The sequence below is a fragment of the Staurois parvus genome, unplaced genomic scaffold (genome assembly GCF_062004578.1).
Source record: "Staurois parvus isolate SC_StPar_1 unplaced genomic scaffold, SC_StPar_1.0 ptg000562l, whole genome shotgun sequence".
Lineage (NCBI taxonomy): Eukaryota > Metazoa > Chordata > Amphibia > Anura > Ranidae > Staurois > Staurois parvus.
This window is the reverse complement of record NW_028318358.1, coordinates 10,609,546-10,627,540: the sequence shown is the minus strand read 5'-3', so window position 1 is coordinate 10,627,540 and position 17,995 is coordinate 10,609,546. Positions and strand designations below refer to the sequence as shown.

The following is a 17,995-nucleotide window of genomic DNA, read 5'->3' as shown; positions in this document are numbered from 1 at the left end:
CAACATTTGGCTTTTTGTACTAGCAAAGGTCAGATCTTGGCACTATCGATTCTCATTAATATAAGTGGTCTCATATTAGACCACTTGCTCTCAGTCTTTGGTAAAGACTTTTTTTTATAGGGTATAGCTCTTATAGTTCCATCTGTGCACCCAACTGTGACTCCATGGGATCTCAGCCTGTTTCTGTCAGCTCACTAAAAACTGCCTTTTGAACTCATCAGAGATTTTTCTCTGACAAGGCTTGCCCACAAGGTTGTCTTCCATCACTCCTGTTAGTTTCTGAGTTGGTGACTCAGTCTTGTAGTTAATCTTTTCAAGAGTTTTCCTTTAGCCTAAGGCTTATTTTCTCCCTAAGGTGGTTTCCTATCCTTTTAACAGGACATTGTACTTCCAAATCTCTGTCTAGTTCATCTCAAGGAGATTTGTTTGGAAATAGTACTAGCTGTTCATACCTATCTCTTGGTTTTATATTCTTTCAGGCTGACAGACTTCCTTATTCCTGACGGTCCTTGTAAGAGACAGCTTGCCTCTTGTTCCACCATTTCTATGTGGCTTAGGCAATTAATCATCCAAGTCTATAAGCATAAGGGCAAGGTTCCACCTTTTTCTGTCAAAGTACACCCCATTAAAGTGATAAGTGTCTCTTGGGCTTTTTACAAGCAGGCATCTGTTTTCCAAATTTGCAAGGCTTTGCAAAGTTCACCAGGGTGATGTTCAGGCCTCTGCTGATATCCGCTTTGGACCAAGGTCCCCAACTAGTCCCGTTTTGCTTTGTTGTTTGTGGGCCTATAGTATTTTGTTTGCTGTGTTGCCCACCCCTCAGTTGCCCTGCTTTGGAAGGTACAAGTTGGCTGATAATTCTTTTTGATCCTGTGTCCCTTAAGAAAACAAGATTTTATAGTAAGTGAAAAAAATACTATTTTAAAATCATTAAGGGACATAGGCCTCACCCCTCCGTGTTATGATGACTCCTACTATTTATTTTACACAAACCAAAGCACGATGAGATTTGGAGGGGCTGTATTGGTTGGTTAACAGTTGTTTTGCCAGTATCCAATTCTTCTGAAGATGGCAGTAAAGCCAGGTGTTTGGCTAGAGACAGAAAGTGATTCAGGACCAGGGGCGGACTGACCATTCGATCACTCAGGCACTGCCCGAGGGCCCGGGGTCAGTAAGGGGCCCCCCGTGAAATGCCCCTGGTACCTTTTTTATAGGCTTTTTTTGAGTGTGGACGAGGACATAGGGGCCCCATGCTCCCCTATTGCCCGGGGGCCCTATGAGTTGTCAGTCCGCCCCTGTTCAGGACATGGTGCTGCAGTGCTCTCTGTGCTTCCAGTGGACTTCAACTGAACAGGTTAGCACTACCTCACCTCCATCTACCAGGGGGAGCTGACTAGCAGAAGGAGCTGAAGAAAATGGATAGTTGGCAGCATTGCAACACTGGAGATGAAGTTTGGTAAAGAAACTTCACTATGGCAGTTATTAGATGAACGGATTGCAATTCGTAATGCAAGCCAGGTATAAAGGAGAGAGAGCTGTACTTTTGCAGGCTTAATACCGAAGATTGTCTCATGGCTGCAAGAAGACCAAGGTGTACACGTTGTTGCTTCTGTGCGCACATCATCCTGCTACAAGCCTGCAGCCATGTGGCAGAGCCAAACGGGAGCTGATATCTGCTGTTGTATTGATGGGACTGGTGAGAGGACACTGCTGCTGTTAATATGTTGCTGTTAGCAGAGACTAATCACATAGGGACTGGTCATCTAACTAGCAGCATTATTTTCTGCATGCAGGCTTTAATAGGCCTATACTTATGTGCACCACTGTAAAGACTGGGCCCCGCTGCTAGCTGACTGAAGAACTAGGACTAAAGTCTGCTCACTCAGATAGCTGCTTCACAAGAACTTTGCCTATTATCCATAGTAAGATGTACCTCTGTAGGAAATCTTAAATTTCATTGCTGACCACCATATAGAGTGCACTCTAAAGTACTGTACATATAGCTTACTGTTTACAGAGGATTTATCAAAGTACTGATTATCATTGCTGTTACTGTTTTCTAATGCCATTACTTATTGCTGATTTTCTGGATTACCAGGTTTACTGTATTCTATGCTGCTATAGCCTAGTGAACATATCTAGTGAACTGTAATTGACCTAATCCTTTACTTACTCATTTATGTGCATACTGCTATTTACTGCAACTCATATTGGGTTCCTTTACCACTAACAAGTCTGATGTTTGCTTTTTGATTCTGAACCTTAGCTGTGTGCAGAGTATTTATATTTGTGCTCCCAGTATCAGTGCAGCATCCATTTACTTAACCTGGTGTGTCAGCAGAGGTTGGGTTGTTCTCAGAGTCGGGTCAGAAGAACAGAGAACCTGATCTACCAAATGGCAACTGCAAGGGTAGCGCTAAAGCAGTACAAACCTAGTGATTTCAGACTTCCTTTAATGAAATTCAAGAAAAGGATTTTATGGTAAGTAAAAAATTCCATTTTTTGGCAGTGTAGGGAAGGGTAAGACTTCTTTTGTTGTTTTTGCTGAATGTGTCCTGTCTGGAAGATTTTCCTTCACTTCCTGTCCAGGAGCTGCAACAGGAAGTTGGAGAAAACCATTTCAAAGTGGGGAGAATTCTACTCGTAGTTGTCACCAGAACACACCTTCCTATTTGAAGATTTACCCTTGCCTCTACTTGTCTTTTGTCATCAGGACAAACATGGAGGGTGAATTCACCTAGCAGGGAAACAGCAAGCATAGATATTCTGGAACATCATTATGATATTAGGGCACAGACTGCAGTGTCCACATCTAACAGATCTAACTCTAACAAAGCCCTGAAGAAGGGAGAGCCTCAAGCCCACAAGATGCATTGCCCATGTTTCAAGTCTATATTTACAAACATCGCTCCTCATCTACCTGCACAATCTTCACACACTTAAAGGCACCCAATCTAAGCACCTCAATATTCACAGTATTTGCTATTTCATTTCAATCATCTTTATATAAATAGTTACTATAACCTATATAGAAGGAAATAAATTGTCTTTGGCTATACTCTTGTAACGCTACGCTCGTGAGGGCTGCTGTGTTTCTAGCTCTCCCTAAGCTCTGCACAGCCAGGCAACATGTATTTTCCACACTTGCTTCCACAGTTGGTGAACAGTTCATGAGCTTGTTTTTTTTTTGTTATTTTATTAGGGGAAAAAACTTTGATAGGGTAATAGGGATTATGGGATGCCCAACTTGACTGAATCAATGCATTGGGACAACTTCCTTTCTATTTACAGAAACAGATCCTGGACTGTACTTTTCCTTGAAAGTCGTCAGTCTTTGCTGATCAGTAGCAACAGCCCCCTAGGGGCTAGGCATTCTCATCCCCTGTGAAAATCAGCTTAACTTCTTGCAAACTACATACAGAGATGTCTCCTCTCCTCTGTAGAACTGCTCCCAGCTCCACAGCTTGCAGATACTACCAGCCCTCCTGGCTACTCGGAAGATCTCCCAGGACAAGGATAAAGGATTAAGCACAGCGCTGTCCTTTGCAAGCTTGCTACATGTGGCAGTCTCTCCCCTTCCCTATGTGGTGATGTACTACTTGCTCCCACTGCCCCCAGGCCTTGATCCTGTTCATACCATGCTGCTGAATGGACCCTCCTGCGCCAGCCCCCCTAGACCTAGGGGACCCCTCTCAGGCCACCAACAGTCTCCTCAGTACTCCATCTTCCACCTGACTTCCCTTGCCGGTCTGACTATCCCATATTTTTGGGTTGATCTCACCACTCTACCAGGACCTCCAAACCTGGGATTGGTCACACTCCAATAAACATGCAGATTAGGTCTCCAGCTTTTCTGCTCACTGATATATGGAAGGCTCTATGGTCCTCCAGAGCCAGGTGGAGGCAATAGAGTCCCAACCTGTTAAGCCATCCAGCTTCACCTGCAGTAACCCAACTTTAATCACAGATTCACACAGTTTCCATGAGTCCTGCACAATAAATTTACCTATTCTACACTACACTAGTAGCACACTAGAGGGTGCTACACTGTATACTGGTACAGTTTCTTTTGTGTGCCTTCCACACACACTTAACATGGCATTTTTAAAGTTTAACTTCAGGTAACTTTTTGGATAGATTTGGGAAGATTAAATATTTATGCCAATATTGTATTGCTGTTTGTGATCCCACTCTGGAGATGTTATGTTACAGAAGAACAGGGAATCATAGGAGTCTTTATCCCTGGGACATGAATACACAGTGATAATATCCTGACAGATGCTGTAACCCTTCTGCATTTTACTGATTAAAGCACATATGATTAGTCATCCCCATCAGAATGCTCCCTTACATCTGGTGTCCCCATCAGCGTGCCTCCTTACATCCAGTGTCCCCATCAGATTGCCCCCTTACATCAGGATCCCCCATCAGAGTGCTCTGTTACATTAGGTGTCCCCACCAGAGTGTCCCTTTACATCAGGGTCCCTATCAGAGTGCCCCCTTACATCTGGTGTCCCCATCAGAGTGCCCCCTTACATCTGGTGTCCCCATCAGAGTGCCCCCTTATATCAGGTGTCCTCATCAGAGTGCTCCCTTACATTAACTGTATGCACCAGACTGGCTCATGGATCTGTGAATGCACTCTCAGAGACCTGGGGGGGGGGCACAAGTAAAATTTGGGAGGGTACAGCCCACCCCAGAACCCCCCTAGATCCAGGCCTGCTATGTATATCAAGTGGTTAATGAATTAGAGCAAAACTCCAGTACAACATCTTAATGTACAGTTAAAACATGGACAAGTGATCTGCTTTACCTAGCAAGATATTAGTAATTAGTGTTCTGATTCAATCTTTACCTTAACCCACTGGTTCTAAGTTCCCTTGCTACTTCTATGTACGAGGACATCCAGAACAGACCTTTATGTTGAATTAGTTTTGTTTAGGAGATCTCATTTTCAACTCAGATTTTTAAATGTATATTTTTTTCACTCCAGGGCCAAATTTGAATGGCAGAGGCTACTCCTCTTTGAATTCCTAAATCATGTCATCAAGTTATGTTCTGACTTTAAAAAAGACATTTCAAGCCCCATGTAGCATCTGTGAGGTGCTTGGCTTTGTTTGGAACAATATAGCTCTGACATCAACACTTTTCCTGCGTTCCCATTTTTCTTTTTGAAGGAAAATCTCTTTAACTACTTACTGTTTATCTTTCCTGGGCTGAGGGTTCCATCCCTTAATGTATATTTATGTCTACAATTACAGGTTTTTCTGTACGGGCGTTGATGGCAGGAGAAAGTTCCAGTAAACAAGATAACACTGTGGATGAATTTCTGCAGGAGGCTTTTAAGATCATAATTGAGGAAGGAGTGCAGAATGCCACAAATAGAGATCATAAGGTGAGTGCAGCATTTAACGTGAACCTGCATCTGCCTAAAAACTCTAACTATACTGTGCACCTCCACATCTGCATCTCATAACAGTGTGCAGCACAAATGAAAGTTTGTCTGACATTTCATAAATTTGCTAGATCCTATATCTGCTAAGCCTGGTCCTTTGCTCCTATATCATGGTGGCACTTCACTTAAAGGCTAAGTTCACCTTTTGTAAAAAAGAACAAACGCACAATGTAATGGTCGTGTGTACTGAGCACACGCATAGCTGTGTGTGTAGCAGCCATTTTGTTCACATCATGCATCTCCTATGCCATTTTGTCACAAGAAGACATAGCACGGTGACCTCCCCCCCCCCCCCCCCTTCCTTTAGTTATACAATACACACACTGTTAACTGTTGCCAGGACCTTGTTATCAACCCATTGATTGGACACCCAGATCTCTCCATTACCCAGTCCACAATTTCAGTCTGGAAACCCTAATAAAACTGTCACCCTCACAAGCTTTAGCGATCCGGTGAACTAACAGATATGCAGTCATAAATAACTCCTCCTCCTAAAAATGGGTGGAACATGTAAAACATTCCAAAGGTGAACTTATCCGTTAAGTATATGTGAACTATTTCTTTTAAAAACTCATTAATCAATGTGAAATTGTAATACAAAACACATTTTAGTAAAACAAAAAAAAGTTTGTAAATACCTATATTTTATGTCAGCTGCTGTCGCTCAGTCTGTACAGGGCTGGAGTGGAGCATGTCAGCAGAAGTCTGAGCAGGTAAACTGCACACAGGCACTACATCCTGCAGCTCCGAAGTACAAGGAATATAAACAGACTGACCACACTAGGATGAACTTGCTTCTGTCTTTGGTGTGGTCAGTTTAAAACAGAAAAGATGGGGAACTGGCAGGATCACCAAGTATTTACCAGCTAACAAAGAAATAAAAATGCAACAGGCTATATGTATCAAAAAGTGCATGTAAACACACATACACATCTGAAATACCATATTTTAGGGTAATGTACACTTTAAGACACAGATTAAAATTACGTGAACTTTTATTCCTCCCCACAGCAAGAAGGAGCAACACTTCAAACATGACTGTTTTCAACAAGGCTGACACCTGTGGGCCAGTGCATAGGATAGCAAATATAGAATGGGCAGCACCAAGCCCAAAAATGTACATGCTGTAATCCCTTGTTTTGTTTCCCTCCTCTCCTAAACGCACACTGTTTAATGTGGATGATGACACTGTAATATTTTAATTTAAAAAATCGAATTACCTTTTTCCTAATCAATATACAGCTTTCACATGACCCAGCTTTTTCCCAGCCTGTCTGCAGGGAAACATAAGCAGGAAGAGCTCCGAGTCCTCTGCTGCTGGCCACATGTTCAAAATAAAAAAACAGCCTTTGGAATACAGAGTGAATATAAATAATTAATATAAATTAACTGTTTTAAATTGGCATACAAATATATGTTTGAAATCAAATCTTTATTTTTTTGTGGAAATAACATGGTGTGGGTGGATTTCAGCCAGTCACAGGCTGTGTCACGCCCCTCTAGCATGTGTCTTAGAATAAAAGGGAGGTGATTCCTCCATTAATCAACATGTAATATCCCACCCCCCCATTTTGTTTAGCTGGTTAGTGGGCATGGAGGAGGAGAAAGGGAGTGGGCTGTCATTTACCACTGTGTATATGCCTACATGTGTGAATTTGTGTAGTCATATGGGCTGCTCGGATGTGATAGGGAGGAAATGCTCAGCATAGAAACTCTCTGGAAACAGAGAATGTGCAAAGTTACCACTACGGCTGCAAAATTCCTAGCTGAATTGGGGACATGGGCAGAAGGTGGAGAGAGAGTGCAGCAGGATCAACCAGGTTTTTTTTGCAGAACACAGAAAACGAATCCCATAGTGACTGAGTGAGCATAAGCAGCATGAAATAGAGCATTGGGTTTAGTTACATTTTAAGGGATATGAGGCTGGAGGGAATGTTGAGAGTCAAAAGATCCACCAAGTTCAAGAAACAGGAAACCATCTTGTTTGGTTGCCTGAACTAAGTATCTCCAATAGCACAATACAGCAGTAATCTATATGGAAATGGTCACATAACATAAGGGGAGGAGCTAGAACAAAAGTGTCTAATTATTTAGCTGTGTACAGGGCATCTTATGTTTGATGCACTTCTGTTTGTTGTTTAGTAATGAGCATTATGTTATTATAATCTCAATTTACCACTGTGGCACATTTTTTATGAACTCTAGGTATGTGAATGGATGCAACCAGAGGAGTTACGGAAAGTTTTGGATTTAAATCTGAAGAATAATGGAGAATCCAAGGAAGTGTTGCTAGGATACTGCAGAGACATCATTAAATTGAGTGTTAAAACAGGTCCTCCATTAATCTGTGTTTTAATGTTCTGTAATGTAAGTAAATGAAGCTTTCCACCTATAGTATATATGCTTATATTTTCAGCACATCCCCGCTTCTTCAACCAACTGTTTTCAGGGTTAGATCGCCATGCCTTGACTGGTAGAATCATAACTGAGACTTTGAACACAAGTCAGTAAGTTTAAACTATTGTTTTTTACCAAATATAAGGTGATTATATACAGTGTGTGTGTGTGTGTATAAATAAATATATATATATGCACAGTTGTGTTCAAAATAATAGCAGTGTGTTGAAAAAAGTGAATACAGCTCAAAATCCTTCTAATAGCTTTTATTTCCATACACACAAATGCATTGGGAACACGACACATTCTATTCCAAATCAAACCATGAAGAAAAATAGATCAAATTTGTGTTGTTCCTCTAAAAAAATTGAAGAAACGTGAGTATTAGACTGTTCATAAAATAGCAGTGTTTGTATTCTTCTTTACAAACTCAAACATTCACTATATAAACTGAAAAATGTTTGAAGATTTTGCTTTCCTTTGAATCACTTAATTAATATTTAGTTGTATAAGCACTGTTTCTGAGAACTGCTGTACATCTGTGTTGCATGGAGCCAACCAACTTCTGGCACCTGTGAACAGGTATTCCAGCCCAGGATGATTGGACTACATTCCACAGTTCTTCTCTATTTCTTGGTTTTGCCTCAGAAACTGCATTTTTGATGTCACCCCACAAGTTTTCTATTGGATTAAGATCCGGGGGATTGGGCTGGCCACTCCATAACGTCAATCTTGTTGGTCTGGAACCAAGATGTTGCACATTTACTGGTGTGTTTGGGGTCGTTGTCTTGTTGGAACACCCATTTCAAGGGCATTTCCTCTTCAGCATAAGGCAGTATGACCTCTTCAAGTATTCTGATGTATTCAAACTGATCCATGATCCTTGGTATGCGATAAATAGGCCCAACACGTAGTATGAGAAACATCCCCATATCATGATGCTTGCGCAACGATGCTTCACTGTCTTCACAGTGTACTGTGGCTTGAATTCAGTGTTTGGGGGTCGTCTGACAAACTGTCTCCGGCCACTAGACCCAAAAAGAACAATCTTACTTTCATCAGTCCACAAAATGTTGAGCCATTTCTCTTTAGGCCAGTCAATGTGCTCTTTGGCAAATTGTAACCTCTTCAGCACATGTCTTTTTTGCAACAGTGGGACTTTGCGGGGGGCTTCTTGCAGATAGCTTGGCTTCACATAGGCATCTTCTAATTGTAACAGTACTCACAGGTAACTTTAGACCGTTGATCTTCCTGGAGCTGATTGTTGGCTGAGTCCTTGCCATTTTGGCTATTATTCTATCCATTCGAATGGTAGTTTTTCGCTTTCCTCCATGTCTTTCAGGTTTTGGTTGCCATTTTAAAGCATTTGTGATCATTTTAGCTGAGCAGCCTATCATTTTCTGCACTTCTTTATATGTTTTCCCCTCTCCAATCAACTTTTTAATCAAGGTACGCTGTTCTTCTGAACAATGTCTGGAACGACCCATTTTCCTCAGAATTTCAGAGAGAAATGCACTGTAACCAGCATGTACAACATTTGCTGCCTTCCTTCCTTAAATAAGTTAAATAATTGCCACCTGTTTTTCAAAGAATGAATGACCTCACTAATAGAACTCCACACTATTATTTTGAACATGCCCCTTTCAATTAGTGATTCAATTACACAGAATCAGCAGCATGCATGTCATGACTGTTGGGTCTGTTGGATTTCTATTACTCTACTACACCTGCTAGTAAATTATTTGCCATGTAGAAATATAATTTCTACCAAAACCAGTGATTGATCAGGTTAGTGATGTCTGGCTGCTATTATTTTGAACACAACTGTGTGTGTGTGTGTGTGTGTGTGTGTGTATATATATATATATATGTGTGTGTGTGTGTGTGTGTGTGTGTGTGTGTGTGTGTGTGTGTATATATATATATTTGTGTGTGTGTGTGTGCATCTCAATAAATTAAAATATCATCAAAAAGTTAATTTATTTCAGTAATTCAATTCATAAAATAAAACTCTTATATTATATAGATGAATTACACACAGAGTGATATATTTCAAGCATTTCTTTCTTTTAATTTTGATGGTTATTTCTTACAGCTAGTGAAAACCCCAAATTCAGTATCTCAGAAAATGACAATATTACATAAGCCCAATTAAAAAAGAGGATTTTTAATACAGAAATGTTGGCTTACTGAAAAGTATGTCCATGTACATTACAGTATGCACTCAATACTTGGTCAGGGCTCCTTTTGCATGAATTACTGCATCGGTGCGGTGTGGCATGGATGCAATCAGCCTGTGGCACTGAGGTATTAGGGAAGCCCATGTTGCTTTGATAGCTGACTTCAGCTCATCTGTATTGTTGGGTCTGGTGTCTCCCATCTTCCTCTTGATAATACCCCACAGATTCAATATGGAGTTTAGGTCAGGCAAGTTTGCTGGCCAATCAAGCACAGTGATACCATGATCATTAAACCAGGTATTGGTACTTTTGGCAGTTGTGGGCAGGTGCCAAGTCCTGGAAAATGAAATCAGCATCTCCATAAAGCTGGTCAGCAGAGGGAAGCATGAAGTTCTGTAGAATTTCCTGGTAGAGGGCTGCCCTGCCCCTGACCTTGGACTTTATAAAACAGTGGACCAACACCAGCAGATGACATGGCTCCCCAAATCATCACTGACTGTGGAAACTTAACACTGGACCTCATGGAACTTTGGATTCAGTGCCTCTCTTCTCTTCCTTCAGACTCTGGAACCTTGATTTCCAAATGAAATGCAAAATTTACTTTCATCTGAAAAGAGGACTTTGAACCTGTCAAGTACCTTACCTGTGAGCCTGAAGGCAGAGGAAGGCCTCTCGTACGGCTCCGGCTCAAGCGCCACTGAAGGTGGGACAGCAACCACGAGAGTACGGCGGGGTATGAGTGCCTGGTCAGTCCTGTGCGGGAATTGCTGGCACTTTGCTGGCAGATGGGATGGCTGGACTAGCTGGCAGCAGAGCAGGCTGGTAGCAGGCAGACATCACATCTGGACTGGCTGGTGGCAGAGCAGACTGGTAGCAGAGCAGGCTGTTAGCAGACTGTATGGAGGGTCAGACAAGCTGGGTCAGTAACAGATAAGCAGATAGACATGAACAGCAGGCAGAATAATGTCAAACAGTCAATCACAGGTAATCATTCACAGGAACAGCCACAAGAATACAGGAGGGGGAGCTGCAGATCAGACATAAATTCACTAATGCAGCTGATGCACCTTTTTAGACCAGTGGGCACCAGAATTAGCCAATGCACACTTCTGTGCACGTACGCCCGCATATGCCCATAGCCACGCACAACAGTACAAGCATCTGCAGGCCCGCGCATTCGCGTGCGGCTACAAGCCTCAGCTATGCCATGGCCAACATGTCCCTGACAGAACCGCTGAGCAACAGTCCAGTCCTTTTTCTCCTTCCCAGGTAAGACAAGGAATGGGGCAGTTGTAGCCCATGTCCTGGATATGTCTGTGTGCTTGCTCTTGAAGCACTGACACCAGCCATAGTCCACTCCTTGTGAATCTTTTTCTACCACACTTTTTGGTCTTGTGACTTACCCTCCTTGCGGAGAGTGTCAATGACTGTCTTCTGGACAACTGTCAAGTGAGCAGTCTTCTCCATGATTGTGTAACCTACTGAACCAGACTGAGAGACCGTGTAAAGGTTCAGGAAACCTTTACCGGTGTTTTGAGTTAATTAGCTGAGTCTACAATATTGAACTTTTTCACAATATTCTTACTTTCTGAGATACTGAATTTTGGATTTTTACTAGATATAAGCCATAATCATCAAAATTAAAATAAATAAATGCTTGAAAAATATTACTCTGTGTGTACTAAATCTATATAATATATGAGTTTCACTTTTTTTGTACACAGAACATGGAAATGCAATTATTTTAATAAATATAAACTGCTACTGTAAATACCTTTTCTCATCAACAGTTAGAGCAGTCTGGTGGCTTCAGAAGAGCACTGGTTAAAGCTTGTAGGAGTTTTCGTTCTGCTCTTGGAGGATGTGAAACCTCTGACCTCTGTCTGGACAGTGCTGATTGGCCCTATGCTGATCACATGCACTCTCCTAAGAAAAAAAAAAACCTCTCTAGCAATACACACCAAACTGAGCATGTGCATGTAACCACGGATTCAGTCTGTATCAGGTGGTCATTTCAACAAGAGGAGGGGCAGAGAAGAAAGGATCAAACAGCCTTTTTACACAATGCAGAGGATTAACCCCTTAGGTTCCACAGTGAATATAACAAGCTAATGTTACTGCATATACAGATTGATTTTACTGTTGTGGGTTTAGAGACATTTTAACTTCTTGATGATATTCTAATTTATTGAGATGCACCTGTGTGTGCAGGGGTGGACTGACCATTGGGGTACTCGGGCACTGCCCGAGGGTCCAGGGTCAGTAGGGGGCCCCATGAGATGCCCCTAGTACCTTTTCATAAGCTTTTTTTGGGTGGGGTTTTCATTGTGGGTGAGGACACAGGGGCCCCATGATCCCCTATTGCCCAGGGGCCCCATGAGATGCCCTCAGTACCTTTCATAGGCTTTTTTTGGGTGTGGTTTTAAGTGTGGGTGAGGACACGGGGGCCCCATGATCCCTTATTGCCCAGGGGCCCCATGAGTTTTCAGTCCTCCCCTGTGTGTGTGTATACATTTTCTTTATTATTACTAAAAATAAAACTGTAATTCACTTTTCTATTATTAAATATTCATCTTACATATGAGTATTTGACTTGTATCAATTGCAGGTAGATAGCTCCACACAAAAGCAGCAGCTTTTTGAGGACTGGATCCATTTGTACAGAGTGCAGACTGGAGGGTTGCTTTACTAAAGGATTATAGACTGATCACTTAGCAAAATTAAAGTTCATTGAGCCTAATAAATAGGGTGACTCTGTAACTACTTAAATCAACTAATCAAGTTTTAACAGAAATGCTCTTCATTTTGACTTCCCTTGCAAATGATTGGATATTCAATATGACTGTAGGTGAACAATCATACAGGCAACACTATCCCTTTTATTGTCATGCTTTGTAAACTAAAGCTGGCCATAAATTGATCGAAATTCAGTCGGTTCAGCAGGGAACAGCCAAATTTTGATCTGTGTGTGGCCGTCCCTGCTTGACAGAAGTTGAATGCTGTCGAAAAGATGTGCGGGAAAACCTTTGTTGATCATCGACTGCAGCCAATTTTGCATTTAGCATGAAAAAAAAAACTACCCATCTATTGCCAGCTTAAAGTGATTGTGTCAATAAGAGCACTAAGTGTCATTTCTGTGTGCTACTTTGTTCCTCTGCTATCAGCAGGAATTACTTCTGACAAATTTTCCTGATAACAAGTAAAAATTGGTGACAGGGGAGGGACCTTAAGCAGATTGACAGCCTCAGCTCTTTTTATTTGAGCTGTGTAGAGGAGGGTGTGTCCCTTCCCTCCAATCACCTCTCAGAGCTCACTTAACTGAGCTCTGCAGTGTGTAATTTCAGCTCTCCACTCCTTTTTTCGGAACTCTCAGAAAAGCTTTATAAATTCAGCAGTTTGAACAGATGTAGAGAAGAGAGGGCTGCCGATAAATAGGTACAACTTATGTAGGAGGATTTGTTTTGTCTCTATGTATCCCCTGATACATAAATGCATTTGCCTGCTCTTAGGGTATATATAAGAGATTATGAGACTTGTGCAGGTAATATTAGTTGCCTGCATTCCATTTCTAATACCAGTTTACGCTGTGTAGGATAATGGGAGTTGTACTTTAAAGAAAAGCCAAAGAAACATCCTGCATGTATTGTATTCATGCCTGCACCCTTCCTCTTACTGCTATGTCCAAAAATGAAAATAATTTGCTTTGCTTTCCTTTTAAAAGCACTGGTCTCTTCTCAGTTTCTCTGTGATCGTTCCACCTCCTCCTCCACCACCTGTTTGTTTGTACGTTTATGCACATTCCATGTGTCTGCTCAAATGTGAGAGCTTTCCTATGGGGAGTGTTGTTCTTGTAATGAATATAAATGGTCATTAAATCACATAGGTAAACCTTGACTGCAATCTATGAATATTTTCATTCTGCAGATTTGTACATACTTAGATAAAGTGCCAGTTCAATGGGAGATCCACTTAGATATTTTGTGTGTGTGTAATCAATAAGATTTACTTTTAAAAAATATTCTGCTTTGCTGTGATGGATGGATATTATATAGCTGTGTCCATGAAAGGAAACAAAAGGACAAAATAAATGTAAGACTGATCTCTAGGCAGAAAAAAAGACAACAATTATTTCAGTTTTCTACGCAATAATATATCAATATTTTTTTTGCAAGTACTATATGTACCTAAATTTCACATGGTATCTGCCACTTGTAATGAACTGTACAGCAGAGCACATACTGGGAGTGAAAGGAGCAGCACCAGGACCCAGTCAGTGTGTTGCAATGCTCATAAGCTAACAAGGGACAGATAAACAAATCAGGTCTCCTGTCCTGCCAGATGAGGCTTTGTTAAACTCAGGACTGGATGGGAAAATTAGCATATCCTTAGGCAAATTAACTGCTTCCCCGCCGCCCTATAGCAGAACTATTGCTACAGGGTGGCAGAGCTGCACAAAATCACGTGTGTATATATAGGTGATTTTGCATTTCCAGGTAGAGGGCACGCGTGTGCCCCGTCCTATGGCAGCTACAGCTGTCGATCTTCGGGTCCCAGCCAGAGATTCCCCGCCAGCACCCGCCAATCATCGAGGAACACTGACAGGGGAGAGGTATGTAAACAATACAGATCTCTCCCCTGTCAGCACCAGCATGTTGCTTTGTATTTCTCTGCATATTATTATTATTATTATTATACAGTATTTATATAGTGCTAACAGTTTGCTCAGTGCTGCATAGCACAGCAATAGAAAGCAGCAAGCTTACACAGCAAAACATACACAGCACAGTTAGTAAAACACACACAACACACAGTTAACCCTTTGATATCCCAGATGTTAACCCCTTTTTGACCAGTGCCATTAGTATAGTGTCAGTGCTTTTTATTAGCACTGATCACTGTATTAGTGTCATTGGGGATGTCAGTGGCAGTTCGTTCCCCCCAGTGTCAAAATGCCCTCCGCAGTCTCGCCTCCATTACTAGTATAAAAAAGAAAATTCCAGTATATATACCGCCATTTGTAGGCGCTATAACTTTCACGTAAACCAATTAATTTACACTAATTGGAATTTTTTTTTTTTAGCAAAAACATATAGAAGAATACACTTTGGCCTAAATTTATGACGAAATGTTATTTATTTATATTTTTAAATTTTTACTGGATATGTTTTATAGCAAAAAAGTAAAAAATATTGTTTGTTTTTTCCAAAATTGTCGGTCTTTTTTTGTTTATAGCGCAAAAAATAAAAAACAAACAGACGATCAAATACCACTGAAAGAAAGCTCCATTTGTGGGGGAAAAAAAGGACATAAATTTAATTTGGGGGCATGTTGCATGACCACGCAATTGTCCGTTAAAATAGAGTAGCACCGTATCGCAAAAAATGGCCGGTTAGGAAGGGGAGTAAATTCTCTCGAGGGCAGGTGTTGTGTATGTATTTCATTTGTTTATTGAGCTGTTTGCCTGTAGTTCCTCATTATGTGTTTTGTTTATAGAAAGGTTTACAAAGTATTTCTTTACACAATAATGCTATTATGTATTGTTAATCTGTTTGAAGTTCTCCTGTTGGCACTAGATTCTAAGTCAAAGCAGAAATTGATTGTATGCTTTGTAATGTAAGCACCAGGATTTGCCTAATGAGAACTGATTTGTAGTGATGTCCTTGATGTTCAAGTCAAATGTAAGTGAACATCGGCCGTTTGTGTGTTCGGTGAACACACTAGTGGTAAGGGTGTTCAGTGGGCTGTTCGCTTGCCGCATCCCACAATGCACTGCGCTCTAACAGTACATTGTGATTGGCCAAAGCAGTGATTGACCACAGGTCAGGTTCAATGCTTTGGCCAATCACAGCACAATTGGGCGGAGCTAGCGGTGACATTACTACTAGCTTTGCCAAATTGTTTACATCTGACTGGCAACTGTCAGACCTGCCAGGTGCGACAAGTGCTTGGCTGGTGCGGACGGGTTGGCAGGTGCCATGGTTTTTGTTATGGCGTGTGTTCCGTCTCTGCCACTACGCATATGTAATCCTGCTGCAGCCATCTTGGATTTTGGAATATGAGTTGTTCATATGATATGAAGTGTCTGATTGTCATCTTTTTATTGCAACCGGAGTGCTTATTTGAATGTGGTGCGGGAAACACGCATGGAACAGGGGTTTTCTCACATCGCGTTCTGGTGTGAACTGACTCTAACTGCTAACCTCCTTCTGATTATACTAATAATCTGGTTGTTATTCAGACTTACTGGATTAAATATATGTTTGCTCCATACTGAAGTCCTGAAGTCAGAGACACAGAATGGCAGTTAGGCAACTGACATTTTCAGAGGTCAGCACATTTTAGCCTCCTTATTTTCTCTTGACAAATTTACTTTAAGTTGCTGAAGTATATATTGTTATACAAGTAACAGGCATAACAAGAAATGAAGAGGTCTCTTTCAGAAAATGTATTGTAGGCCCCGCCCCAGTACCTGAAAGAAATGCATTTTCTTACTAGGCAAAAATACTTGTTTAATGCCACTGCTGCCAGCATAAATCATTGTGCGGCCAAATGTCTGATGTACAATTGTTGTATTTATGCTCCCGTACGCTCCCGTACTGTGTATATTTAATTGTCACTATAAGACTTATTTAACAAAACCACACAAAGGGCAATGATGTGCCGTAAACAATAACAACCCATGAACATGTATCTTTTTGTCAGTCTGTGTCCTTTAAAGTCAGGTCCATATATTCTGCAGATACACCTATGAAGTTGCTCCAGTGTTTGTCTTGATGGAAGACGAAGTGCTTAGAACAATGCGAAGTTTCCTTGGCTGGAATTCAGGAGATGGCATATTTTGCCCAGGTAATGTGAACATAAATAGGATTTTTACCTTGTGCCTGACTAAATGTTCTGTCTGGACTCCAAACAAATGTTATGTCTGAGCAATAAACAAGGAATAAAATAATAGGAATTGCCTATTCTATCTTATGATGGTAAAAAAAAAAATACTTTTTAGTTTTGTTACTTCTAGAAAAAAAAATGAAAGAAAATTTCACCAAAAGAAAGCCTATGTATTTATGATATACTGTATATACACATATACAGTATATCATATATGTATCACTTCTTTATTATTATTATTATTATTATTATTATTATATAGGATTTATATAGCACCAAAAGTTTACACAGCACTTTACATTATAAGGGGGACAGTACAATTACAATACAGTTCAATACAGAAGTAAGGAGTAGGAGGGCCCTGCTCATGTAGCTTACAATCTAAATGTTAAGTAATAACAAAGTTATTGTCCAATCAATAGACCCATAGCTGAAATGTAAAAATTGCACTGGTCTACTGTAATACCCTACACACTCCATTCCGGCACATACATGCTAAGAAACGTCTTTAACGTTGCTGGTGATATCACCTGGAGCAGGCACTCTTTTGCTGGAATATAGAGACATGTATATGGTGGCTAAGGTGCATTGTTTGGTCTTAATCCAGTCCTGCTTTTAGGACTTCTGATCTCTTTTTATTGATTGTAGGAGGCTCCATATCCAATATGTATGCCATAAACGTTGCTCGGTTTCACCGTTTTCCACACTGCAAAGAGAAAGGCCTGCATTCCCTTCCCAGACTGGCACTGTTTACCTCACAAGAGGTGAGATAAAGACATTATTGTTGTTATTATTAATATTAAAACTGTATGAATGGCTGGCACATTCAATTCTGTACAAAATGCAAAGACACAAAACATATAAGAACTACAATTTAGACAATAACAAGCATGCTACAGCAACAGTATGATTCTGTTATAATTTCCCTGCAGCCCTTATCTCTCTCCCCTCCAGTAATGAAGATGGGAACTGTTGGGATCCGTTTTGCTATAATTCTAACTCATAAGCGGACCTTTACTACAAGTCAAAGAAAATCAGGACTATGCAGATTAGCATTATTTGACCTTTCCTGGTCTTT

At 40.9% G+C, this 17,995-nt stretch overlaps 1 protein-coding gene across 1 annotated transcript in view; it reads left to right on the top strand.

Moving 5' to 3' along the window:
- The first annotated feature begins 5,264 nt into the window (after window positions 1-5,264).
- CSAD (cysteine sulfinic acid decarboxylase) overlaps window positions 5,265-17,995 on the top strand; it is a 48,314-nt gene continuing 35,583 nt past the window's right edge. Inside the window, exons 1-5 of the mRNA XM_089691470.1 lie at window positions 5,265-5,395; window positions 7,661-7,787; window positions 7,872-7,962; window positions 16,772-16,878; window positions 17,566-17,681. Coding sequence (XP_089547596.1) covers window positions 5,282-5,395; window positions 7,661-7,787; window positions 7,872-7,962; window positions 16,772-16,878; window positions 17,566-17,681 — 555 coding nt within the window. The 5' untranslated portion in view covers window positions 5,265-5,281. The remainder of the gene's footprint in view (window positions 5,396-7,660; window positions 7,788-7,871; window positions 7,963-16,771; window positions 16,879-17,565; window positions 17,682-17,995) is intronic.